Source organism: Chenopodium album, chromosome 16, assembly GCF_948465745.1.
Source record: "Chenopodium album chromosome 16, dcCheAlbu1.1, whole genome shotgun sequence".
Lineage (NCBI taxonomy): Eukaryota > Viridiplantae > Streptophyta > Magnoliopsida > Caryophyllales > Amaranthaceae > Chenopodium > Chenopodium album.
The window spans coordinates 42,551,552-42,577,312 of NC_137849.1; the positions used below are offsets into that span (position 1 = coordinate 42,551,552).

General features: G+C 35.4%; 4 protein-coding genes across 6 annotated transcripts; 3 read left to right on the forward strand and 1 right to left on the reverse strand.

Annotated features, from left to right (window-relative positions):
• The first annotated feature begins 376 nt into the window (after positions 1-376).
• On the forward strand, positions 377-5,962 carry LOC145586573 (cell division control protein 2 homolog). Of its 2 annotated transcripts, XM_081643441.1 has the most exons (10): positions 377-546; positions 1,989-2,026; positions 2,120-2,304; positions 2,713-2,833; positions 3,246-3,419; positions 3,964-4,127; positions 4,658-4,745; positions 4,838-4,891; positions 5,617-5,724; positions 5,853-5,962. In XM_081643441.1, the coding sequence occupies exons 2-9, from the start codon at positions 2,018-2,020 to the stop codon at positions 5,704-5,706; spliced, it is 885 nt and encodes a 294-aa protein (XP_081499567.1). In that variant the 5' UTR covers positions 377-546; positions 1,989-2,017; the 3' UTR covers positions 5,707-5,724; positions 5,853-5,962. The 2 variants fall into 2 exon arrangements, with proteins under 2 accessions (XP_081499567.1, XP_081499566.1); XM_081643440.1 differs by having other exon boundaries at positions 5,617-5,962.
• A 2,173-nt stretch (positions 5,963-8,135) lies between these two features.
• Positions 8,136-11,273, forward strand: LOC145585402 (uncharacterized). The gene is made up of 2 exons (XM_081642105.1): positions 8,136-8,468; positions 10,905-11,273. The coding sequence occupies exons 1-2, from the start codon at positions 8,168-8,170 to the stop codon at positions 10,946-10,948; spliced, it is 345 nt and encodes a 114-aa protein (XP_081498231.1). The 5' UTR covers positions 8,136-8,167; the 3' UTR covers positions 10,949-11,273.
• Positions 11,274-12,444: 1,171 nt separating this feature from the next.
• On the forward strand, positions 12,445-16,775 carry LOC145586575 (O-fucosyltransferase 31-like). The gene is made up of 10 exons (XM_081643444.1): positions 12,445-12,783; positions 13,319-13,381; positions 13,497-13,575; positions 13,653-13,723; positions 13,827-13,915; positions 13,999-14,202; positions 14,517-14,736; positions 15,621-15,848; positions 15,968-16,165; positions 16,456-16,775. The coding sequence occupies exons 1-10, from the start codon at positions 12,640-12,642 to the stop codon at positions 16,663-16,665; spliced, it is 1,506 nt and encodes a 501-aa protein (XP_081499570.1). The 5' UTR covers positions 12,445-12,639; the 3' UTR covers positions 16,666-16,775.
• Positions 16,776-16,887: 112 nt separating this feature from the next.
• On the reverse strand, positions 16,888-24,060 carry LOC145586574 (mechanosensitive ion channel protein 2, chloroplastic-like). Of its 2 annotated transcripts, none has more exons than XM_081643442.1 (14): positions 23,942-24,060; positions 22,698-22,928; positions 22,533-22,592; positions 22,103-22,260; positions 21,229-21,349; positions 21,013-21,110; positions 20,789-20,902; positions 20,260-20,320; positions 19,831-19,980; positions 19,637-19,747; positions 19,274-19,441; positions 19,070-19,183; positions 18,494-18,550; positions 16,888-17,871 (listed from the first exon to the last, which is right to left on the reverse strand). In XM_081643442.1, the coding sequence occupies exons 2-14, from the start codon at positions 22,773-22,775 to the stop codon at positions 17,248-17,250; spliced, it is 1,914 nt and encodes a 637-aa protein (XP_081499568.1). In that variant the 5' UTR covers positions 22,776-22,928; positions 23,942-24,060; the 3' UTR covers positions 16,888-17,247. The 2 variants fall into 2 exon arrangements, with proteins under 2 accessions (XP_081499568.1, XP_081499569.1); XM_081643443.1 differs by having other exon boundaries at positions 23,908-24,041.
• Positions 24,061-25,761: the final 1,701 nt, after the last annotated feature.

Here is a 25,761-nt window from a genome sequence, read left to right on the forward strand (position 1 = left end):
AATTTTTGTTAACTTTATTTTTATTTTTTTTAATTTTATTTATAAAAAAAAACCTACTAATTTTCTACTAAACAAATTCAATAACTTCCACCATCATATTTACACAAATAAATTAATAATATTGTATGGAGTAGTAATAAAAAAACATTGATATATACGACTAATATATTCCGTGCTTTAGCACGGGTATGCTCTAGTTGTTAAAAATGTCACGTTTTTATGAAAAAAAAATACGTGATCAGAGTCCAGAAGTAGAGAAAGGTTCGTCTTCTCTCAAAACTGCAACTTAGTACCTCGAAAGTGGTAACCGTTGATATTATTTACATCCAACGGTTGACATTGTATGGTTGTCATTGATCTTTCCTGCTACATTCTCATTTTCATTTCCCCTCCATTTGGAGCCTTTCACTTTTAAGCTGCAAACCCCCACTCTCTCTCCTCCATTGCAGCGTACTTCGAGTCCACCATTGAAGCGGCTTCAGAGCTTCATCTACTCGATCGAAGCAACTTCTGAGCATTATCTCCTCCATTGAAGTAGCTTCTGAGGTGAGATGTTTTTTCCATTTCCTCTAATAATTGGATTTTCATTTTACAATCTAGGGTTTAGTTTCACAGTATTGTTGGTTTAAGTATCATTGTAGTCAATTAGGTTTCTTCTAAGGTGGATTATTGAACTGTTGGTTATAATTACTGAAGTTATGAAAGATTATAATTAGCCATTTTGATGTTAGTATTTTGGTAATGTGCAATTTACAGTTACATTGTTAAGTGAGAAGAATTTTATGTGAATTTTTTAGCCTAATTTGATGATTGAGTCAAATTTGGTTGCTAATGTGGTGCTTTTTCGAGTTTGATCGAGTCCACGAGCCGAGTTTTTTTCAGGCTATTATTGTGGCCGGAGCTGATCCGGCTTAAATTACACTGAACTCGAGCTGAGCGTACTATCCGAGCTCGGCTCGAAGGACTAGCAACCCTGTTGAATCCTCTGAGGTTGTGTTTGGATACTAAGTACTAGGATTTAATTTCAAATCCTACATTTTAAATCTGGAAATTCAGACACTGCTTATCAATTCCAAATTCTGTATTGGATAAACTATTAATTCTAAATCCTTCGCGACAAATTTGCTATTATTAATTGGAATTTCAATTGAAGAGTTGAATGTTTCAAACTGTTTATTTCACTTGTATAAATTTACGAAAGTAGTGCTCTATCCTTTGTATTTCTCACTCCTCATACTCTGTTTCTCTTCATCTTCATTGTCATTGTGGAGCTTGAAATGAAGGAAATGATATGCTGCCAGGAAGATGATCATTCATACATTCATAGCTGGATTGCTTCTTCTCTGTCTTTGATTTTTGTGGTGTTATGTGAAGATTACAATTCGTACGGGAGAGAGATAAAAGTTTAATTCATAAACACAGAATATACACTATTTTTGGAATCACAGTTACGAAGAAAGGGTTTAGTTTAGAAGCTTTCATCGTTGCCTTGCCTACCTACCACAGTGACACAGTGAGTCAGGGCCAGAGATGGAGAAAGGGTGGGAGGTGGGGGGCAAGATAGAAGATTAAAATGACAGGAATCCAATTGGCATTTAAAATTATATCCAATTGACAGGAATCCAATTGGCATTTAAAATTATATACAAGTGTTTCTTTTATAGAAACAGCTAAGGGTATGTTTCAACTCTGAAGATTATCAACACTAAAATTATCCAATTTCCGAATGTCTAATGAATATCTACATAACCAAATAGATCATTTAGAAGTTTGATGCTTAAGAAGGCCTTAATATCATTGAACCACTTCAGCCTTTCAACCTAATTTCACAGGATTTTGTTTATAACCCTATACGTTAGAATGGAAAATTTTGAAATTGAACCTTTTCTTTCTCGTCGCGAGGCGGTCGCTTTTCTTGTTGTCAGGCCTGGGTACTGTTAGTTGTTGATTATATCTGATTTTGTTATTTTGATTTTGTTTGTTTTCAGTGGTACGCTGGTAGAGATACTGGAGCATAATGGATCAGGTTTCTCATCATTTAATGATTTGTATATTGTTATGATTTAAATAAATTTTGGAGGTCTTTGCCTGAATTATGAACTGATGTTGATGTGTATAGTATGAAAAAGTTGAGAAGATAGGGGAAGGAACCTATGGAGTGGTTTATAAGGCACGAGACAGGGTTACAAACGAAACTATAGCTTTGAAGAAAATCCGGTTGGAACAAGAGGATGAGGGAGTCCCAAGTACGGCGATCAGAGAAATCTCACTCTTGAAGGAGATGCAGCATAGCAACATTGTCAGGTATATAATTGTTGTATTATCAATTATGCAACTCTTACTTCACACTACTGTTGATGATGAAGTAGCTAAATTTTGTTAGGTTGTGTTCTGTTGTGATGCTTCTAGGTATGAGTAGCTTTAGAATGTGGCAGGTAAATTAGTATTCATGGTTTTTTTTAATGTATTTACCGTGACTGTGGGTAAAATAAAAACAAAGCCAAATAGTGAAACAGATAGCACATTTTATCTGTACACTATTCCTATGCGATAATTTTTTTGTTTAAAAGAAAATCCACGACCATATCTTGTTGCCAGTGAATGCAATATGCTGACAATTGAGATTTATGTTCATTGTTGTACTTGTATGGCATGGCATGGGTCTATCTAGTGACTAGTGATACTTGTGATAGTATTAATGAAATTAGACAGGTTGCAGGATGTTGTGCACAGTGAGAAACGCTTGTATCTGGTTTTTGAGTACTTGGACCTTGATTTGAAGAAACACATGGATTCATGCCCTGATTTTGCAAAGGATCCACGTATGATAAAAGTAAGGTCTTTTAACTTGTTGTAAAATTTTGACTTCCACGTTCCATTAAATTGTGATTCATTTTACCCTGGCTGCATATGTATTAGCTGGACTTTTGTTGTATCATTTGTGGGAAAGTTTTCTGGAAAGGACTTGGTCCTTTTTTTTTTTTTTTTGGTGAGAATAGTTTTTGTTTCCCCAAGAAGATTGCTTGTCCTTTTGCCTTTGGCTTTGGTTGCAAATCTCCCTCTCTTTTGTCTTTGACTTTTAAAGAATAAGATGTCATGGCTTCTATTTTCATCTTTATGGGTTTATGGGATTGGTGCCAGACACGAGTTGGTTACTTTGCTTTACTGTTGTTCACGTGTTTTGGGTGTTGCTGGAAAGCCTATTCTGCTTTCACTGACATGGAAAATTGACTTGTTTTCTGCAGAGGTTTCTATATCAAATTCTTCGTGGTATTGCATATTGTCACTCTCACAGGGTCCTGCACCGAGATCTGAAGCCGCAAAATTTGCTGATAGATCGCCAAACTAATGCGCTAAAGCTTGCTGATTTTGGATTGGCAAGGGCCTTTGGTATTCCTGTGAGGACTTTTACGCATGAGGTAGGGTAGGGCCAGGCTTTTACTATGCTGGATTCTCTTATGTTGTACTAGTTAGAATGACATGCATTAGCAAGTGTATTTTTCTGTCCTTTGTATCCATAGAGATCGTCATCCGTAGATTTCAACTATATAATTATACAAAAGCTCTTTACACCAGCAGCATCACAGCTGACCTCTGTCTAGATGAATTTACATTTCCCATTTCTAGTTGCTTAGGCTTCTTTTAACGTGCATAACTAATTATACAAGCTCAACATTATATTTTATGTTCAGCCTAGTGTCAATTGATGACTACATACTCGTCCTACCTCAACCCCTAAAAAAAGCTCTATCAAGGGTGGAAAACATGTATGTATGAGTATTTGTTTATTCATTTCTTTGAAAAGAGGCTTATATACTTCAATCATGAACTAAATAAATGTTAATTTAACATGCATGCTACTGCTGGACAGATTTGCACACTGAGTGATATGTGAATTCTTTGCAAATTGTGATTGGTTGAACTGTCTTCATGTCAGTTTAAATGTTTAATGGTTCTCTCTAGGTAGTGACATTGTGGTACAGAGCTCCAGAAATATTGCTGGGATCTCGTCATTACTCTACTCCTGTGGATGTGTGGTCTGTGGGTTGTATCTTTGCTGAGATGGTGAATCAGAAGCCATTATTTCCTGGAGATTCTGAGATTGATGAACTTTTCAAGATTTTCAGGTCTCATTTTTATTTATGCTGTTATCTCTGATTCTGTTCTCTCTCTCAACTTGAAATTGTAATCTTTCGTCCATAAGAATGGAGTTTTCATTGATGCTATATCATAATTCTGGAGACTTCGTTTAGATAGCAATCCATAGTTCAACATATCCTTGACTCTTCTCTGCAAAAGAACATATAGTAATGTTAGATTACTCTCTTCCCCCCCCCCCCCCCCCCCCCCCCCCCCCTTTTTTTTTTTTTTAAACGTAGAGGTTGCTTCAATCTATTACAACTTTGCAAGCAATCACCTAAAATGCTGACATTCTTTCTTCGATCATGACCCTTCTCGGTGTCAAGCAGGATAACCTTATGCCTGTGAATTTATATTAATTGCCTTTGTCTCGATCATTTTTGCCGATATACCAATTTGAGCTTTAACATAATCCTAATTCATTTGTTTTCCTTGTGCTTTTCTGGGGTCTTTTATTTCTTTACACAGCTGACAGAACTGCTTATAGATATTTTATTATTCAATTGTCGTTTTATAGGACCTTAGGTACACCAACTGAGGAGACATGGCCTGGAGTGACCTCCCTCCCTGATTTCAAATCTTCATTTCCTAAATGGATATCCAAGGTTTTGCCTCATTTTGTTTTGTTAGTTATTACCCCTAACTTGTCTACTATGTTTTTGCTAGAGTTACTCTCCTTTTATTTTATGTGTTGTAGGATCTGTCTGCAATAGTACCAAATCTTGATGCAGCTGGTATTGATCTTCTAAATGTAAGTTCTTACACATTATTCTCTGCTTGTTTTTGTTTGTTTGTTTGATTTTTTTCCTTTTTCGAGTAACCTTTCATTTTGTTTTATTCTCTTGTTGGAAAAGCCCTATTGCCCTTATATATACAAGTATGATATCTCTTCTTGAAACAATATGCCTGAATTTGCTTAAGCTTCATATATGCTCAAATATCTTCCTTGGTTTATCTGTGCTAGGGGCCCAAGTGCCCTGACCCTCCCTCTTTCAGGGCGTTTATTATTTTTTATGCCTCATCCCAAATGCACAGATCCTTTGCCTTTGATGGCATTACAAAGCTCAGCTTGCTAACCTGTACTTTCGTACCCCTGTAGTATCAGTTGCACTTGCACCAAAAAAACATGAATTTGGAAACAATTTTCTAGTCAAAAAAGCAAATTTAATTGGGATACAAGAAAAAAAATTAGCTTCATCTACCTTCTTTACCATTCTGAGTCTGGACTATTTTCCTGTGGGGTTCAAAGTTGAAGAAATAGCCTCTATCTTCTTTCATTTCCTGATGGTCTGTCTCATGTAGCTGCTACACTGGTAGATTTGATTCACTGAAGCTTAAATACGATTCGTACTATTCTTTACACTTTTGCTTTGTTCCTAAAAGCATCACTTGCTGTGGTTGCTAGCTAAATTGAAACATGTCTAGAAGATTTCACTGGATGTAGTGCCTTGCTTATATATGTGTGTTTTGTTCCAGAAAATGCTTTGCTTGGATCCTAGCAAAAGGATTACAGCTAGGGGTGCTCTTGAACATGAATACTTCAAGGACATTGGTTTTGCACCCTAATTTGCCGTTTGCCTCCAGGTTATATTGTGTGTGTGAATATTGGAAGTTAAGGAAAAAAGTTCTGTTGATTTATTTTCTGCGGGTGAAATGTGTGCAATTGTTGTAGATTTTTGTTTGACTCTATGCTTACCATTGTTCTTTGCCAGGACTTCATGTCGTGTAATTGAGTATTCTGCATTGGGATTGATAACTTGTGCAGCCCCATTGCAATATGAAAATTATTCCCATCTTCCATATCACTCTTACTTTGCTTGAATGTAACCATTATTCCTCTACTCTCTTCCCCGAAAATTTTATCATTTACCATCATCATCTTAAAAAAAAAAAAAAAAAATCGCCACTCTCTTTGATCTGCAGTAATTTTGCCATTTTGGATGCAAATAACCTTACAGGAATACAGTTCAGCTTCTTATTGAATTTCTTGTGTAAACCATATTGACAAAATATGCCAAAAAATGCTGGATTGTTGTTCAATTGAGATGCAATTTAACCTTAAGAAGAATAATGGTTGGTTGATGTATGATGATATGAACCATCATTAATCACGGTCTAACATGAGGCACGAAGTGGTGAGCTGTGGAGCTTAGAGTTAGGGGATATGGCATGAAGTGAAACGGCCTGTGGTGATAAGATAAATTACGCAGTGGACAAAACAAAATGTACATTGGCTAGGCATGAAACTTGATCTTGTGGGCTTTATCGCAATTTTGTTACCATTTATGTCAATAATTATCATGGAAAATCAACTTAATGATCCAAAGTTTTCCCTTATAAACACCATTAAGCCAATGAGATGTGAGGCCTAAGAGTGAAGTCATTGGTTGTCCAAGCCAAAGGCGGGCATCAATTTTTAATTACTAGCTCTCCAAGTCAGTCACGCTAATCTTGGCCAAAGGTGGATCATACCATTTAAAAAAAAAATGATAATTTTATTTTTTTATTTTTTTTTTTATTTTTTTTTTTTAAGAAATATTATCTTGCCTTCTCTCTCTTAATACCCCATTTGAAAAGAGCAACCGTAGGAAATTCCTCTAGACTGTCATGAGCAACATGAAAAATGTTTGATTTGCAATCTAAATGTAAAGATAGAGATAGAGATAATGGGAAATGAGCACTAATGAAAACTTGATCCCAAGAGGAATTAAGGGTATTTATTAATAATTTTGAAAACATTAGGATTACCATTTGAATTATTGAAAGCACAAGGGTACACCATGAATATTATAGGTCAGCTATCCAATTTGTTCGATTTGCATCTCCTTAATGTGTTAAATTAAGAACTTTGCACACGTGAATAAAATCTTGTAATTATGTAACCTATATAGTATATAGGGAGTAACACATATTATAGCTTGCAACTCTTGCACCAATTCAATAAAAACAGGAAATTGTCCCCTTTAAGAGCGCTGCCTCCTTCAATGCAACACTTTGATCCGGAGTTTTAAGAAGTGTCGATTTACCAAATCTGTTCTTTTATGTTCTACCCACTTACTATAGATAAACAAATGTGTGACTGTGTGCAAGATAAAGCACGGAATAAGAAAGAAAATATAAAAGGTGATGTTGTGTAAGAAAAAGTGAATAAAGTAATAGAGAGAGTATGGAAACGTGTATTTGTTCAATGTGCAAGATGGTAAAAAGAGTATACCATAAATAGAATGAAATAAAATGAATAAAACAATTGGATAGTCAAGCACTAGCGCAAGTTTTAAATAATGCTGATACCTACAATGGGGAATGTGTTCATATTATGCTAGATGCAATCAATTGCTCGAAAGGTTCACAGAACAACCCGATCGAGTTGATTCAATCACTCCTATAGATTTAGGGCGTATTTTACATAATGATGTTGTAGGGGTGGCTTTGCCAGGACTTGTTCCACCTTAGTTTTGTTTTTTCCCGTGGCTTATCTTCTCCTTCGCACCAAAAAAAAAAAAGGTCTATTTCCTAAATAAAAAAAAAAAACAGTAGTTTTTTTTATTGAAGTGTTCCAAATTGACACTAACACTCTTCTCATACACCACTATGATCATTATTTGTGCTTTATAGGTAAAATGAAATTTAATCAATAAATACTTATTTTGTGTCATACGAGTAACATATTTTTCTACGAAATACATAATTAATCAATGTTGTACATTAACAAGTACGGAGTATGACGGTCAAAATGGACATTAAATAAAAACGGAGGGAGTATGAGTAAGGGCCTGTTCTCATTGACTGAACTCAGCTGAGCTGAACTGAATTGAATTGAACTGAATTAAATATTTTATAAGAAAAGAAAATTAGAAGCTGAACTGAACTAAACTAAACTGAATTAAACCTGAATTTCAATGTAAGAGAATAGACCCTAACACTATCTCCCTTAAAAATTGCTCAATCTCCCCTATATCAATACAAACTTCCACGGCAAAAATAAGAAGCTTAATCATCGTTTCAAGAAGTGTGAGATAAGAGAGAGATGGAATTAGCAAGTAGAGCAATGAACATCGTCAACAGATTGTTAAACAGCAACACTTTCGTCAACATTTGTTTACTGGGTTCTTTCACAGCTCTTGGGGTCAGGTCTATGAACCAAGAAAACTTAATTGAAGCCCTAGAATCCGAGAAACAAGCTATTGCAGACTCCAACAAAGCTATGAAAAAATCAATTTGGGATTGGAAACAGAAGCTTTACGCTGATGCTTCTTCCCCTGAAACCGCCATTGTTCCTCTTTCTCGCCTTAAAGCCATCTATGGTGAAGTTGTCGCCGTCCCTTCTGGTATTTTTACTCTATTTTTAATCTCTGTTTATTTAATTTTCTGGGTGTTTTTTGGATTGTTTGTTTATTGGGTAAATTGATGAGAATGTGAATTTTTGATGTTGGGTTTTGTTTGGATTTTAAAAGGGTATATACTGATTTTGAAGAATTTTTGTAAATTGAAATGGGTGTGATGTAAAGATAGGGTCTTTCGTATAATCGATTGTGTGACATTGTATGATCGTGTCTAGGTTTAGTTATTGGATATCAATTTATTTAGGTGTTGATTGAATTTTGAGATTAGAAGTGTTGATGTTCATGAATATGTTTGTTAGAGGAGGTGGCGTGCTAAGGATTGATGATTGAATAATTTGCTGAGAAATGTTAGCAAACTAATGAGTAAAGATGTGGCTAGTTTTAGGGTGATGCTATTAGAATATCGGGTTAGAGGTTGAACAAAAAATTTGTGGCTTTGAGCTCTATGATTGGCGCTATATTGGGGTATGTACATAGACCTCAAAGGAATTCTAGGGTTTTTCGTGTGAAATTTTGGGGTTTTGGTGTTTAAATGAAGAAATTAGAAAGAAAGATATTCCGCAACAACTTAGAAGTATAAATACACCGAATCTATGTGCTACCTTATCAATCTCAACATCAAGTATTGATTAATGAAGCACGATTGACAATTTTCACTAACATAATCTAGAAAGGAGGGTATCTGTTGGAGATAAGAGGATCATAATTTATCATTATAACTAAACATAATGATTTGCAGCTCAACACATGTGTATAAAGAGGCTATACTTTTGATTAAACCCAAGCGAACGCCTTAGACAGCAATTGGATCTTAAAAATGAATGGCTGAGATAGCTTTCAAGCAAAATGGAAAATGGAGCCAAACTAGGATTTAGGTGGTTTGATGAGATCATGCACGTTCTGGTTTTTATTGCAGAAAACACAACTATTAGAGCAAAAGTTTAGATGAGGAGAAACTCTTAGCCGCACACTTCTGGTTAATATCTTCTCTAGGATGCATGAAATTAACCCTCCATAGAGAGCCACTGGATGAGACCTTATGATACAAGTCATACAACTAGGGTAGTGATGCATCTCTTTTTAGCTTTATTATGCTATTTCAATGATTTCGCTCTTCTTTGCAAAATGGGTTATATTTGTTTTGACATCTGGGTTATATTTGTTTTGACATCTATGATTTAGTTGATCAATTACTTGAGAATTTCTGTATTATTTTCTGAGGATAGCAAAAGGTATAAGTTAATGAGATTTCTCCTTGTTTGAGTTTATTGAAACAGGTATAACTTTTGGGATCTATTGTTCTATGTTCACTAAAACTCTTAAATTGTGGGTTATATCGGTGAACTATTTTAAGCCCGAATCCAGAAGTAATTTGTCCTTGAACTATTTTCTACATATTGTTGGTGATAGATTCCCTTCAAGCCCTTCTTGTTTCATTGCTTTTGTGCGGAGCTCATCTGTCAAAAGTAGTTTATCTTGTGGGAGAAGAGCTGGTGGCTGTAATCATTTTCTTCTAGTCATTCTTTCCCCCTGCATATCTTTTAATGAACCACATTTCCATTTGCAAGAAAGTTCACTTTGTTAAGTCTTGGTGCTGAATTATGTTTTTGTGGTTGGTCAAAGCAATTGTTGATTCTTAAGAACAGTTGATTGATTGTGAGGATTAATTATCTATTTAGGTGTAACGTACTATTATCTAGACTTTGGAGCTCTGAATCCAGATAATTTTGAGGCCCAATAGATGTGGGGAAGTGGAGGAAACATAAGATATAGTAACTGGTGGGAAAGATATTCCATCAAGTAAAGATGCAGACCTGATGGTGATATTAATTTTGGCGATGGTTTAAAAGTATTATGGAAAAAAAGTGGTGGAAAAAAAGCTTTTGATAGATGTTTGAATAGATTGAAGGTTACAGAGGATAGTCATTGAGAGGAAACTTGCTGGTTGAAGTACTTTGAGAGATTATAGATGTGAAAAGAAAAGGGAGAGAAAGTAATAGAGACCTGGTACATGGGATAGCTGTCTTATCATTGTGGATAGAGAAGAATCTTGAATGGAATTTTATCACATGAGGTCAAAGAGAGTAATTGTAGCCTCTGCTTCATGATGGAATTATAGAATAGGTTGCTTGGATGGAGCTATATTGTGGGCATATGCAGTTTATGTGATTATGCTGTATAACAATTAGTTTTCTCTCTGTTGGCAAGACACTAATAAAATTATGGACTTTGTTGGTGACTTGATAGAGCCTCATCATTTTTGTAATGTTTGCATATTGAATGCCCCCCCCCCCCCCCCCCCCAAAAAAAAAAAAAAAAAAAAAAAGTAAGAACAACTTTCAAATACCTGTTTCTCTGTGGTTTGAGGCAAGTTAAAGAATTTTCTAATTTGACTTTTTAACTCCTTTGTCACTCTCGCAGATGCAGAGGAAGCTGCAGAATCATCTACTAAGCTTCTTATCTGAAGTTGCACTTGTTGTGCAAATGCTAGCTGGGTTGTCGGGAGCAACATTTTAATTCATAGGAGATGGGGATTTACAATTCCTGTAATCAATGCTGCCTAGTATGCACAACGATACTTTTCATTTGTTGGGTTGCTGATATGAGGGATTTTTGTATATTTTGGAGAACTTGATCTTTGTGCAAAGATGCAGAATTTGGCTGCATTTCTTAAAGATTAGGTTAATCTTCCATATATTATACCAACGAGAACTTTTTACAATGGTATCGTGTTCATTACTTGATAGGCGTGATCCTTGTCCAAATCAAAGCAATAGAGGTTCTTGGTTCTCTTGTTTCATTACTTATTTTAATAAGGAAAAAAAAAGATGTGAATAAATGCAAAGGTTAAATTCATCCTGAAGGGACAATGAGTCCTGCAGAGTTATGCCAATGAAGTATTAACCAATAGAATATGTGAAAGTTACCTTTGTTACATATGGTGGATAAATCAGAAGTCAAATACTAAGATTTTATGATTGTTGGTGAACAAGGTCCCAATTCACCTTGGACCATTTGAGAAGATTATCTTGACTTTAACTAGTTCGGACCAGATCCAAATTTGAGATATACAAGTTTTGGTAAAATACTAAATCTCAAGAGTGATACTATATATGGTCAATCTTGTTTTCATCATATAGAGTAGTTTAAAATTAGCCAAATTTAAGATTGCTTTCATTAAGTGGTCATTTTCTAGTTTATGGCAATTAAATTTCATAATCTACTTCATGGATTTTACTAATAGCAATAGGGAATTAATTTCCCATAGAAATTTCTACTCTAGAGAATCGACACTAGATAAACAAATTGTCGAGGAAATATATGTTCATCAACTTGATTTCATAAAAGATATTTCACTTTTTATTTGGGAAAAGTTGGCACTTTCTTCCTCCTCCATTAGTCAATCATAGCAACGCCATCACCACCTAAGGTGGTTAAAATTGCTTCCACAAAGAAGATGATATCCCTATAGGGTTGATAATTTGATATGGTCATAATTTACACCCTTTCGCTAATAGGGTGTCTTTTTTTTTTTTTACCGCCACGAAGCGGCATTGAAGTGGTTGTTGAGGAAGGAGGAAGAAGGGAAGAAGAAGGACGCAAAGAGGATGATTGTGGTGGTTCGTGGTTGACCGACGAGATGACAGGGGGTATGGTAGTGGTTCGTCATTCATGAATTGTGATGCTAGATCTAAGGATTTTTTTTAAATAATTAAAAATTGTATTACATTGCAAAACTAGCTTATAAAAGAGATTGATTTACAATGAAAATTGTAAACTATTATATTTTGTGAAAATTTGTATTCTTATGAACTCTCACTTGTCTAATTTCACCAAAATTTCTCAATCCAACAATTCACATATTTTATTACACAAAAATTTTTAAAATCTTTTTTTTTTTAAAAAAAAAATTACACACTCATCCTTGAAGGATATCCATCTTGAAATGCTTAATGCAAAATTCAATTAAAATTAGAAACTCACACACTCCCAAAGTATCAAGATCCCACTTACCATCTCTACCTTTCGACTCTTTGATCTCCATTTTTGTGTGACTGAATCAATTGCAAATGTCGACATGATTATTCATTCAATTACATAATCAAGTCTTCAAAAATCAAATTTATTCAAGAAAAAAAAATTGTTGAATTTCCAGATGATGATGAAGGTGTCACAACATCATCGGAGTTATTACTCCCACAAATCACCGACATTTATCTCCTTGTTTGTGCTACTCCTTCCCATTTTCTTCCCTCATCTTTTCTCTCCCCTCGCTCGCTCATATTCTTCTCTTTTCTCTGTAAGTTTCTCTCTCATCAATCATGCCCTTTCTTTTAAAAGAACAAAATTGATGACATTTCGTTACTTGTTGATGTTGATTATTACTGTTAATTTTTCTGGGCATTTGCTAATTTTTGGTGGGTACATCAAATTGGTGCTGGGTTTATCGGTTTAAGTTGAAAAGATTCTATCTTGAACTTTTGTGGGTTGGAAATGATATTGATTAATATTTATAATTTATTTTAATGTAATTTTAGTGAACTAGACGTATTGACAGATAGGAAAATAAATGATTATTTGTAATGATAATAGTTAAGAGAAGAATTTACTTTTGACTTTATTTGATTTGCTTGAAGATGATTATTATCATAGTTTTTAGGGAAATGATATTTATATGTTAGGTATATATCTTTGATATTTGTTGAAGTTGGAGGTATTGATGGTGTAGCATTGATTGTTTACTTATTGTGGATTTGGCTGTTCAATGGTCTGATATGCATTTCATATGATAGATTATGATTCTATTCTATGTACTGTTGGCTTCCAAATTGTAGGAATGGAATGCGCCCAAACCAAGGCATATGCGCCTCTTGCAGGGGGCATTACAATGGCAAACTGTGAGTATGTGCTTATTAGCCTTTAATAATTGTGATTTTATCTTATTGTAGACGAATTGTGATAATCGAAAGTTGAGTACTTGCTGGTCTTTATTATGTTGCTGCATTGTTTCAGCCCTTTCGACAGCAGCTTGAGCTGTGGTCTCCTTTGCTCCACCAAGGATGGAAATCATGTCATGATACCAAAAGTACTCGTAAGTACTAGAAACTAGTGTGTCCTTGTTACATAGGGTGCAACTTAATTATAATTAACCCAATTTTTGGTTGGCAGCCTTGCCTGAGAAGTCGCAGGGCTATATACAAGTGTTTCTTGATGGAGGATTAAACCAGCAGAGAATGGGGGTAAATTTATGCTCTTGACTTGCTAGTTGCTACCGGTGTATGTGAATTCATTATATGAATTGTTTGTTTTTTTTGTTATAACAGATCTGTTAACCTTGTTCAGATTTGTGATGCCGTTGCTGTTGCTAAAATTTTGAATGCAACTCTTGTAATCCCACACCTGGAAGTCAATACAGTATGGCAAGATTCAAGGTGCCTTGTCTGAAGATTGATTTCTTTAATTTACGGCTTGTTAAGGCCATAATATTGACTTACAGTGCGATATGTTTGTGCAGTTCATTTTCTGAAGTATTTGATTTGGATCACTTTATCAGTAGTTTGAGGGATGAAATTTCCATAGTTACTGAGTTGCCTGTTGAATACTCTTGGAGCACTAGGGAGTATTATGGCACAGGTATACGAGAAACCCGAATTAAGACTGCACCTGTCCATGCATCAGCTGACTGGTATTTGGAGAATGTATTACCTATATTGCATAGGTAAGTTACTCTTTGCCATATCCCTAAATACTCCAAACACTTGATGCACATTGTTTGAGTAAATAAATTGAGTCATTATAGCCTGAAATGCTAAAACAAGCATGCTAAGCGGTTACTGACAAATGACATACATAGTACAACTGCTTGAAAGTAACCTTTGCTCTTCTCTTTAATGCTACATGTTTTATGCTTTCTTTTACCCCGTCTGAAACTTGTGTTCTTTCATGTGATTCTTTTAGTTTTTCTCTGGTAATCTTCCATTCTTACGGTATTGTTAGCGGACTCTTGGATTAATATCTTTTGAACTATACTAGGTATGGAATTGCTGCAATTTCCCCTTTCTCACACCGTTTGGCTTTTGACAACTTGCCTAAAACCATTCAACAGCTTCGTTGCAAGGTCAACTTTGAAGCATTACTCTTTGTTCCACATATTAGGGCATTGGGTGACACCCTTGTCAGCCGATTGCGCTCATCTGGTGAATTTTCTGGACAGAGGGAAAAGTATGTTGTGCTGCATCTTCGGTTTGATAAAGTGAGATTTTCTCCTAGTTTTGTTCTTCTCACTATCTTGTTTTATGATTTGCTTCTGTAGCTTTGTGATTGTGATTCTCTTTCATGGATAAGAAAAATTATTAAGGTCAGAGGGAAGAAGTAAGAACCAAAGAAATAATATTTTTCATAATTAGACTTAGACCCACAACTATCTGGACGACTCATTTCTATTTGGAAATCCATTCTGAACCCCATGTCTATCCATTATAGATTTTAGTTTTACAAGCTCTCTATTCTATCTTTTCACTAGAGGGATTTGACAGTTTCCAAACTCATTTTGCTCAAAAGATTTTGACCGCGTTCTTCTGCCTTTTTATATCTCTCAAAGTAAATGGGCCAACCTGGACAGACTTGGAAAATCCATGCCTGTTTGATTTTAACCACCTAGCCACCAAAATACTGCTCAGAGTTGTCTACATTAACTTTATTGTTATTCCTGGCTTTTATGTTATAAATCATGTTTAAGTAAGGTTTACGTTTTAGTACATGATCACTAGTTTAATTTTATAGTTGTCTGCGGTGATGGATAGTTTAAGCACGGTTAATTGCTAGGATAAGTTATGATGATAAAATCTTTACCAAGGATGCTTAAATTATTTGAAAATACCTACAGTAGATGTTGGAGCCTTTATGGGACTTGTTAGTCTTCTAATAGTATCACTATTCTTCTCCAACCTTCCCTCCTTCCCTCTCCTCTCCTCGCCCCTACTAATGGACAAGTTTATGTTTGTTGTGAAGAAGTGTTATGAAGGAAGAGCTCACAATATGCCATATTATGCACAATGAATATTATATTTCTACTTGATGGTCAATTGTTTCCGAGGGGTTTTGGTAACAATTGGCTTCCTCCAATAATTATCTCAGGATATGGCAGCACATTCAGCTTGTGATTTTGGTGGGGGAAGAGCTGAAAAATTAGCTCTTGCAAAATATCGTCAAGTCATTTGGCAAGGAAGAGTTATGAAAACTCAGTTCTCTGATGAAGAATTGAGAAATCAAGGACGTTGCCCATTGACACCGGAAGAGATTGGGTTGTTGCTTGCAGCTTTAGGCTTCTCCAATAACACTCGCCTTTACCTGGCTTCCCACAAGGTTTGTGATACGAAACAGTGAATGATAGTTCTCCTTTTGAACTTTGTTCCTTTTTCCCCTCTATTTGAGAACTTGAATTTTAGGCTTTTTAGCTAGGTTTACTAAATTGCTTTGTTCAGGTATATGGCGGTGAAGCCAGGATATCAACTCTACGTACGTTGTTTCCCCGTATAGAAGACAAAAGGAGTCTTGCCACTGCTGATGAGCGTGGGAAGGTTGAAGGCAAAGCTTCATTGTTAGCTGCAGTGGATTATTATGTGAGCATGCACAGTGATATTTTCATCTCTGCTTCTCCAGGAAACATGCATAATGCGATGGTAAGCTTATTATTATTATTATTTTTATATTAATTTGTGTTTCCTTCTGATAGTATGCCATAAATTTCTCAAAATTCTATTCATTTTTTTTTTCAGCAGAGTAACTTCATTATAAATGAAAACTTAGTCAAATTTGACCTTAAAAACAATATCAACTCGTATTTAGAAACAAGGGGAGAATCCGAGAATCATTTATAAGATTATGCTGCTAATGTGCAATCAGTGATCTTACTTCTTTTCAGATGTGTTCTTTTTACTAACCACCTGATTTAAAACCTTTTTGTGTACAGTTGGGTCATCGAGCATATCAGAATCTGAAGACTATAAGACCAAACATGGCATTGCTAGGCCAGCTTTTCCTGAATCAGAGTATTAGTTGGCATGACTTTCAGAATGCTGTTGTAGCCGGGCACAAAAATAGGCAAGGACAAATTAGAGTGAGGAAGGAGAAGCAGTCCATATATACTTACCCTGTTCCTGATTGTATGTGCCAAACATAATCTAACTTGACTTAAGCTTTTCCTGTCATTCATTTTGTTCTTCCTCTACGATATTTTAGCAATGCAGAAATCAAATTCTACATTAATGAGAGCAAATTTACACTTTTCTTGACGTACCTATTATTTCTTAATATTCTGGAAAAACTTTGGGCATGTTTCTTCAGCATGACAGTTAAGTCGTTTGGATACATGTACACAAATAAGGAAACAAGAAGTTTAGAGTTGTCTTTTGAGAAGGCAAAATCCCACTTTATCTAGAGTAAGATGACCTTAATTACAAATATTTACCTAAGTTAATCTCCCTATGGTCAAGCCCGAGATGTGCTAGAGCTGCAAGGAAATTTGCAACCCTAAGCTTCTCGATAGATGATTGGAGATGAGACGATGAGTGCTGATTATAACTTGGCAATAATAGCCAAGTTCCTTTACTTTTCTCTATTGAATATACAAATACTAACTATTGTAATATACAACACTGGAAGATGGTACCCTGCAATATGCCAGCCTTGAGAAAAATAGACAGCTATACGGCATTTCTTTGCTGAGTCATTTGAACTATATGTGACAACTGACAGTAATGTTTTACCCACTCGTCTTCTCACGGTTATCACCTGGCTTCGCACTACCAGTTGATGATACCTGATCGTCTTTCTTGTCCTCTGCACCTGATGAAGATCCAACACCATTTCGAGATGCAGCCAATTCCTTTGAATCCCCGGTTGAAGAAGACAATGGTGAAATTTCTTCTTCTTCAATAGGAAGGGTTCGCTTTGAGCCCTCTAAAGCAACACCAAGTACAATATTCTCATCTAATGCCGTCCTTGGTGCTGGTGAGGTAGCTTGACTTTCATCATCCTTCTTCAATACATTGAGATCCTTTTCTAAAGCCCCTTTATCATTGATGTCTACCTTATCCTGATCGTCAATTTTGACATCTACCTTGGAGTCAGATTTTGAGGCTACATAAGACTTTTCATCTTTACGGGTCGGAGATTTGGTTTTATTGTCACTATTTATTTTGTAAGAAGGTTCTATTAGTAGGAAAGGATGGTTATTAACAGCTCCAGAACCACTGTAGACAGTTTCAGAAAATGGAACATTGTCGACGTCTGTTTCAGTGTAAACTTTTCGTATGGTTCGAATGGGTGTGGCAAGTCGAGCACGATGATGGCTGATTACTCTAAGAAGATCCAAGAGTATTGCTTCCTGTTTTAAGAAAACAGGTTTATCATGAGCGTTGTTAAATTATAGATTTCACATCAAGTCGTAATGCAAAATTACATAATAGGCAGCAAAATCAAATTAGCTATTGTTGATTGTAGCTGTATTGAACATATGCATGCATCTGATGAGTACAATTGTAAGGACTGGCAGTGAACAGTGTGGTCTTGTGCAAGCTAAATGTTGTGACGCGTTCACATACGTTGAAAATTGTATAGGACTAAAGTTTCCAGAAGAAATAGAATAAACTCAAATAGACATCAGGATTCAGGATTCAGGAAGGTCTAGAAAAGCTTGAATCAGGAGGGCTGTCATGAAGTTCCTAAAGTAGTAATGGTGTTAGACTGTTAGGTCAATAGGTGTTAGATTTATATCCCCTTACTACTTTAATAATCACCTAAATTATAGATTTTGAGAAATGAGGGTTTGAAAGGTTGTGAAAAGATTAAAAATCTGGCTCCTAAATTATTATATTGATGACAAGTTTCATTAAAAATGAGCTGAGGAGAACAAAGTACCATTACTACTTAGAAACTTCTTGCTAGCACCTAAAACATCAAACAAAAAACACAGATTGATAATATAAATCTGAAGCTAGTGAATTTACCTTAACACAAAGGTACTCTTCAAAGCGAGAAGTCTTCACAAAGCAGGATATCATTATCTGCAAAACAATATGACAGAATCATAAGCTGACTTTTCATGTTATTACCCATAGCAGATGACTTGAAATAGTCAGTAAACTGATTCAAGATCCAGAGGTAGTTGATTAAAGATCAAAATTTTCGACAATCTGAAAGACGACGGAAGCAAATTCCAACAGCCAATTAGCACTACGTCCCAACAAGAGTTTCAAAGAATTCCCTTAGGACTCTCACCAGCCCAGTTGGTCCAGAAGTTACCAAATAATTTTTCTTCCACAAACAATAACTCAGTGACACAAGACGTGGTAACAATCATAAAAATATCAAAGGGAGCCACATATAAAATTGGTACTTTTCTCTGTCCAATTATAATGACAAGGATTCTATCCATGAAAAATGGGGAAGCTTCATTTAACCTTGGACTTGGAGCAAGTAAACATGCTCTAAACCTATTTCATTAGCGTATAAAAATGTGGACCTAGCTTAAAAACTTTTTCACAGTCAAAAGAGAAATTGATTATCATATGCATTGTACTAACCAGAAGTGCCTGATTCTCATGATTAATGTTATCCAGGAAAACTCTCCTGTGCAACTTCTGTTGCTCTATTTGGGGATGTTTAGCTAAAACCTTGCGCATATCAGCTACAATAATCTGCCGAAAAGGAGAGAGAATTTTTACTTGAAATGCAAGAATTGAGAGCAAGTACTGCCTAGATACATTGTAATTCAATGTCATACTCACATTAATCTTGTTGACATCCAGGTGACTAATAGCAAGATGGGTTTTAATGCGCCAATGAGTCTTTTGGGTTAGATTTCTCACAATACTGACAGTGAACTTGTGGTTTGGAATATAAACTGCTTCACGATCATCTCCTCTGATGATAGTTGGTGACCACCAACCAACATGCTGAGATGATAATAAAACCATTATTATTACACATGTTGCACAAGCAGCAATTAAATACCCACTTTGACTACAAATCTAAAGTAGACAATTTGTGGCCAAATCAAACTCCTGAATAAATAATACAAAGTAGTGAAGTATGAAGCTTATGCAAGAAATGGTAATTAACAGTTCTTGAAGCATCTGAAAAATATGCACCTCCACAGTACCAGACACTTCATAACCTTCAATCTTTGTTTGAATCCATTCATTCAGAATAAATGGTCTTGTTGCATGAATCATCACACTTGACAGGAAGTTAGTGAATATCTGTAGCAATAATTAACAATAACGATTATTGAAACATGCTTGAAATCACCAATGATTTATTAATACAAGAAAACATGCAGCACCTCTCGCCCAGCAAGAGTGAGCAATACTGTTCCAAGACCTCCAGCAGTTAGCCACCTCTGGGTAGAGAAACCCAACAGTTCCATGAACAATGAAACTGATGCCACCCATACAGCTGTATAGATAGCCTTCCCAGCAAACTGAAAGCCCATCTGCTCAGAATACAAATAAAATAGAAAGGTAGAATTCATTGTCAGAGGCAAAGTAATCCGGTTAAATGGAAATTTGAACCGTAAACAAAACTTTCAACTAGTAATGAGCTCCTAAATTTTCTCGCACATTGACGGGCAAGAGTGACACACACAATCATGGAAAATCAGACTCAGTAATTTTAAAATAGAGCAGAAACCACTTTTTGTTTGCATACAACAGCCTATATCAGGAAAATGCATGCTACCAGAATAAAAAGAAAAAGGGAACCTAGAACATACACTTCTCGAGTCATTATAGTCGCTAGCTTCCATAAAGTACTTTTGCACTTGTTGAACTAAGCTGCCAGGAAAAGGAAAAAGGGAAAAAAAAGGCAAAAACAACCATTTTAAAACAGAATGATGATGCCAAAAGCCCTATAAAAAATCTTTCATAAGAAACCCTGAATGATATAATCAAGGAATTAACTACAACTAGCATCAGAAACAGCAGCTGGCAGTCAAACTTTTTCAGCCATATGTTTAAATTTGTAAGGAAAAAAAAAAAATTATATCATGGTACTTTTTGAAAATTTAGGTGTTAGTATGTTACAAATAACAATCCAAACATATTTACATAAGACCATTGTTGGATCCTATCATCCTAAAGTACTGATATTAACAACTATCATCAAGGAAACCACATTACTCTAATATGTAAAGACTTGCTGCAAAGAACCAAACGTAGATTTCCAGAGCAGTTAAAAAGCAGATCCAGGCATCCAGCTTCTTTTAGCAATAAATCAAAGATTAAGATAGAACAGAAGCTCACCAAGATAAACAATAGGCAAAGGCTACCATCGTGGAAAATGATCGTATAAAATGCAAAAGCCGCTGCTTAACAACCTGGCTTGCTTCTGAAGGTAAAATCATAGGATCCAACGCCCTGGAAAAGATAACTCTATTGTTGATACCACATGATTTCCCAGTGATAGATACTTTTATAGCAGTCAAAGGAAAGAAGTTTAAAAACTGAGAAAAATATGCTCCATGCACCTGCAAATAAGCAAAGCTCCAGTCCATAGTAGCAATGGTTGAACATAAGAAGACGCAAAAAAATATGTGCTACTCCTTTTCCAATTGCCACCATTTTTCTGGAGGGAAAAGACACAGAAACAAAGGAGTTAAAAATGGGTATTGAGTAAATAAAAGAAGTCACAAAGCTTAATTGAATTTCAGGGGTGAGACTAAAAGTAAAGGAAAGATAAATACATAAATGAAAACACTCCAGCCGAATCGCAGAAGTGGCAGAAGTCCCCATGCTAAAGCAATGACACCAATGGCTGGGATCAACTGAGACACAACTGGTTTCGAAGATAAACTGTCACACACCCTGCATACATGACCCAAATATGAATAAATAGCATCCACAGTAAGCATTTGAAAACCCTAAGTTGTACTGCATTAACAGTTGATGCCAACTGTAGGCAAAGATCCAACAAATTAGAATAGATAGCAAAATCCAACATTCAATTCTACAACTCTTTGTTTCTTTTTCATCTAATATCACTAAAAAGGAGAAAAAAATAGAGAGGGACATAGAAACACATGGATACAGAGGACAATTGATAATAGTTTGAATGCAACTCATCAAGTTAGACTAACAATGCCTAACAAGCCTAATCCTTCACAAAAATAACTTGTAAATGGCAAATCTTTAATTCCAGAGAGAAAATAAAAAAAGATAGGTATCCCCTAGATTGCCAGGTATATCATCTGAATTCTAAGTTCTCACTAGATTCTACCCAAAATTGTATGTAGACTAAAGAAGCATGAAGCAAGAAGTCTTTGACACAAGACAAAATTTATGAGAGAAAACAGGAAGGGTTGACACAACATGACACAAAACTAAACTGAACATAGCCCGTTTGAATAATCGTATTATTCTATTATATACATTTTGTGAACGAAAAATGAAAATGAGACCAAACCTGAACACGACATAACACATTTGCCAGGTCTATAGAAGGGTAGTATACATCAACCACAAGTCAAACAATCAGCAAATTTCTAACAATCAATAAATAAATAAACAAATGGTTAAATGAGGAAGGTAAATGACAAGACACAACACCAGAAGAGGTACCTCTTCAAAACAACAGGAGCATTCTGCATTAGAGAAGAACAATTTCCTCCATTTGGTAAAAGAACGGATCTGCACAGGAAGGTCCTATGTTTGGAGGAATCTGTGGCTTTCTTATTGATTGTTCTGCTTAGAAAATGAAAATTCCAAGCATCCTTTACCTGAAAATACAATCAATTAAGCATAAAAACCTCCAAAGATGCAAATGGAATATTTAGTCATCCCCATACAAATAACAGGAAATAGAACATTGTCAGATTATTATAGCAATTTGCTCTTAACACCACTGGGAAAAGGGAGCCTCTCTAATAAACCATATCAGCTACAGATACATAATACTTGCACTGGCAGCATTAAATTTGACAAAAGTTGCTATTCAGAAAACTGAATAAACTGAAAATTAATTAAGTTCTGTTTCCATAGGTAAACTTACTGCATTATTTGCTGAAACAGTAGTGCTGGAGAAAGGAAGTCGACCATTTTGCATTATGGGCTGAAATAGATATGTTTCAGTAATAGAACTAAGAGGTCCAAAGAATTGCAATGTCAGATTATAAGAATTTCACTGCCATATTTGTAACCCAGTAAAAGTTTGTACCTTAGACGGGTATGGTAGTCCATATGAACTATACAGTCTGATTTCATGAGAAAATTGCAAAGAAGAGGCAACCACCATTCTTTAAAATATTTTATGTGACAGCACTTGTTCAATGTTACCAAGATTATTAGAATTCAGGTATCAGCTTCATCAGATAACCCCATACAATTCGAAACAGGGAAAGTAAGATCAGTACACAAATCGTGGTACTACGTGCCAATGTCACAAGACCTGCCATTGGAAAATAATGAAGTTATACATGAGAACATGTTAGTGATTCTACAATTCTACAACATTAGACAACCAAAAACAACCCACAATCAGGCAGAACCCCAAACGACAAATCAAATAGATGTAACACTATACACGATCTTTGTCACTTAAATAGCAGATGTTGATTAAACCATCTGATAAAAGGCATGATTAAACCAATCTTACCATAGAACTCGAATGCAACTTATTAACAGAAGCATTACTCCATATAATGTACCATTGATCATGGATTAATGGTAACTATGTTATACTACCTTCATTGAAGACTAAAACAACTTTTATACCCCAACAACCAATCCATCTTCATTTCAATGATCAATTAATTAGCACTAAGTATAAATTTCATAGTAATAGCAATCTTCCAAAATCCCGAACCAAAACCCTAAGTAACAAATTTTGTTAACAAAAAAAAAAAATCTAGCAAACTTTATATTTCCTTGAACATTACAACTACTTGAGCTGATTTACATAATATTCAGCTTGATCAACACAATTTTATCATGAATTTCAACATCTATCAACCAAAATTAGCACTAGTAAAAACTAAAAAGATGTCATATTCCAATTCATTAAAACAGGAAAAAAAAAATCCAACAAAATTATACTTCATCCATCTCTAACCGTTTTTCTTGTTTAAACTGCGATTATATTCATCAAAACAGAAAGAACTTTTAGAGACGGGAGGAGTACTGCGAACTAAGCTATTTGGTCCAAACAACACGGAATTCAACAGCAATGATGCAAAATTACATAAATCAGCTCAAAAAACCAGAAAAAATAGCAAAAATTGTTAAACTAATAATCTAAAATCAATCAATAAAAACTAAACATTTTATGATCATGAACAATTCTACTACTTCAATCATCAATCGTTTTAATATTAATTCTAATTCTAACTTAACGATCAAACAGTAATCAAAAAAGAGAAACAACGAACTTTGAAGAATTTAAAGGAGAGAGAAAATCCAAACCCAAGAGTGGCAAATCAATCAAACTGTGCAGATTACGGTTGAAGATGAGAGAGAAAGTGAAAATTAAAAAGGAATTTAATGAAAAAGTTTATTTGGATAAAATGATTGGTGAAAACGCGGCGTTTAGGAATGTTTGGGTGAATTAAAAAACGTTATCTTATTTGTTGTTTGATTTTATGAATGATTGCGTGGCATCGTTGAGTCCATGTTCCAACCAACGGGGAGGATGCTTTTGCTTTGTTTTCCCGCTTTATCGAAGCGCTGCGTTTTGAAGATATGATTTTACTTCGTGTGATCTCAGCCGTTGAAAAGATGGTCTCCACTTTTTGGCCTTTTTTTTTTTTTTTTTGGTAGAATTGGGGGAAAAAAATTAAAAGGGACAACAAATTTGTCAATTTTTTTTTTTTTGTTTTTTTTTTTAACGGGAACAAATTTGTCATTTTAATTTTAAGTTGATAAGATAATAAGATTTTATGTTTTTCGTTCTTACGTGACGGAATGAAAAGCCATGTGAATGGTATGCGTAATACAAAACCCTTATTAACTTTTAATGATTGGAGTATTTAGATTAGCAAAATTGCATATCTATATTTTTACATTTTTTTCATTAAACAAAAATGTTCTTACATTTTTTCATTATAAAATACTCATAATTATTTCGTTGTCTATAAAAATCATAAATTTATAAGTGATTTTCATAAATAATGCTACAATTGGAATTATATCTTTTTTAAAAATGCGTTGGTTTCAGAACTAATTTTTCATACATACCTAATAATGCAAACAATTAAAACTATATCATCCACATAGAATTTGCTAAAAGCTTTGAACTTTTTTTATTTTTTCAGCTATCTTGAGAAGGACTCTAACTCTACCTCAACTCTTACAATTTTTTGAATCTGATATTTGTGGGTTAGATACTTTAAGGGGTCGTTTGGTTCGCACGGGGTAAACGGAATGGAATGAACAAAGGGAAAGAAAGAGAATGGAATGAAAATATATATACCTCAAATTTAGTATGTTGTTTGTTTTAAAAAAACAAAGAGAATCAAACCACTAATTAAACCACCACATCACCACCACACAACCTATCTCCTTCACTTCCCACGTTTTCCGGCCACCACCTAGCCACACCACCGTTCGCCGCGCTTCCCTCATCAGTCGACGCGATTCGCCGCCCTCCTCTCCCCCCGCAAACACCTTGCCTCCCTCGGAAAACTTCACCCAAAACCCCTAGAAACCCCTTCTCCCTCCCCATATAACCATCGTGCGACCCTCCCTCCACCGTGTAAACCCTAGCGGCTAGGGATTTGAGAGTGGGGGAAGGTCAGACGACGATTTTACGAGGAGAAAGAAGGGGTTTTACAGGGAGAGAGAAGGGGGTTTTTACAGGGAAAGAGAAGGGGATTTCCAGACTGGTGAAGTTTTTCCGAGGGAAAGGAGGGGCGACGAGCGGCGGGGGAGAGGTGGAGAAGCGCGCTGAGTGGTGGGGGGAAGTGCGTCGGCTTGGTTTACCGGTGGTGTGGGTAGATCAGGGTGGTTGTATGGTGGTGATGTGGTGGCTAGGGAATGGGAATACTTAGGGGGATGGGGAATCAACTTAGAAGGATTTAGGGGAATGGGGAGGGTAAAGGGAATGGGAAAATATGCGTAACAAACAACAACAAAAGGAATCAGTACATTTGATTCCCTTTCCCTTTGATGATTAACCCCAACCAAACGGCCCCTAAGAGTGATAGGAAAGGTAAGGAATTCTACCCTCAAAATGCTTCTAGTGAGGATTGAATCCCCAATTTCAAAATTACAAGGTGTAATCCTTA

Coding starts and splice junctions, on each gene's coding strand:
- LOC145586575 (XM_081643444.1), top strand. CDS start 12,640: ATGATGATGAAGGTGTCACAACATCATCGGAGTTATTACTCCCACAAA. Junction 13,382..13,496: donor GGGCATTACAATGGCAAACT/GTGAGTATGTGC, acceptor GCATTGTTTCAG/CCCTTTCGACAGCAGCTTGA. Junction 13,916..13,998: donor ACAGTATGGCAAGATTCAAG/GTGCCTTGTCTG, acceptor ATGTTTGTGCAG/TTCATTTTCTGAAGTATTTG.
- LOC145586574 (XM_081643442.1), bottom strand. CDS start 22,775: ATGGTGGTTGCCTCTTCTTTGCAATTTTCTCATGAAATCAGACTGTAT. Junction 20,321..20,788: donor TTTGCCTATTGTTTATCTTG/GTGAGCTTCTGT, acceptor TTTTCCTGGCAG/CTTAGTTCAACAAGTGCAAA. Junction 19,748..19,830: donor TCACTCTTGCTGGGCGAGAG/GTGCTGCATGTT, acceptor TTATTGCTACAG/ATATTCACTAACTTCCTGTC.
- LOC145586573 (XM_081643440.1), top strand. Junction 2,305..2,712: donor CAGCATAGCAACATTGTCAG/GTATATAATTGT, acceptor GAAATTAGACAG/GTTGCAGGATGTTGTGCACA. Junction 2,834..3,245: donor AGGATCCACGTATGATAAAA/GTAAGGTCTTTT, acceptor TGTTTTCTGCAG/AGGTTTCTATATCAAATTCT.
- LOC145585402 (XM_081642105.1), top strand. CDS start 8,168: ATGGAATTAGCAAGTAGAGCAATGAACATCGTCAACAGATTGTTAAAC. Junction 8,469..10,904: donor AGTTGTCGCCGTCCCTTCTG/GTATTTTTACTC, acceptor TCACTCTCGCAG/ATGCAGAGGAAGCTGCAGAA.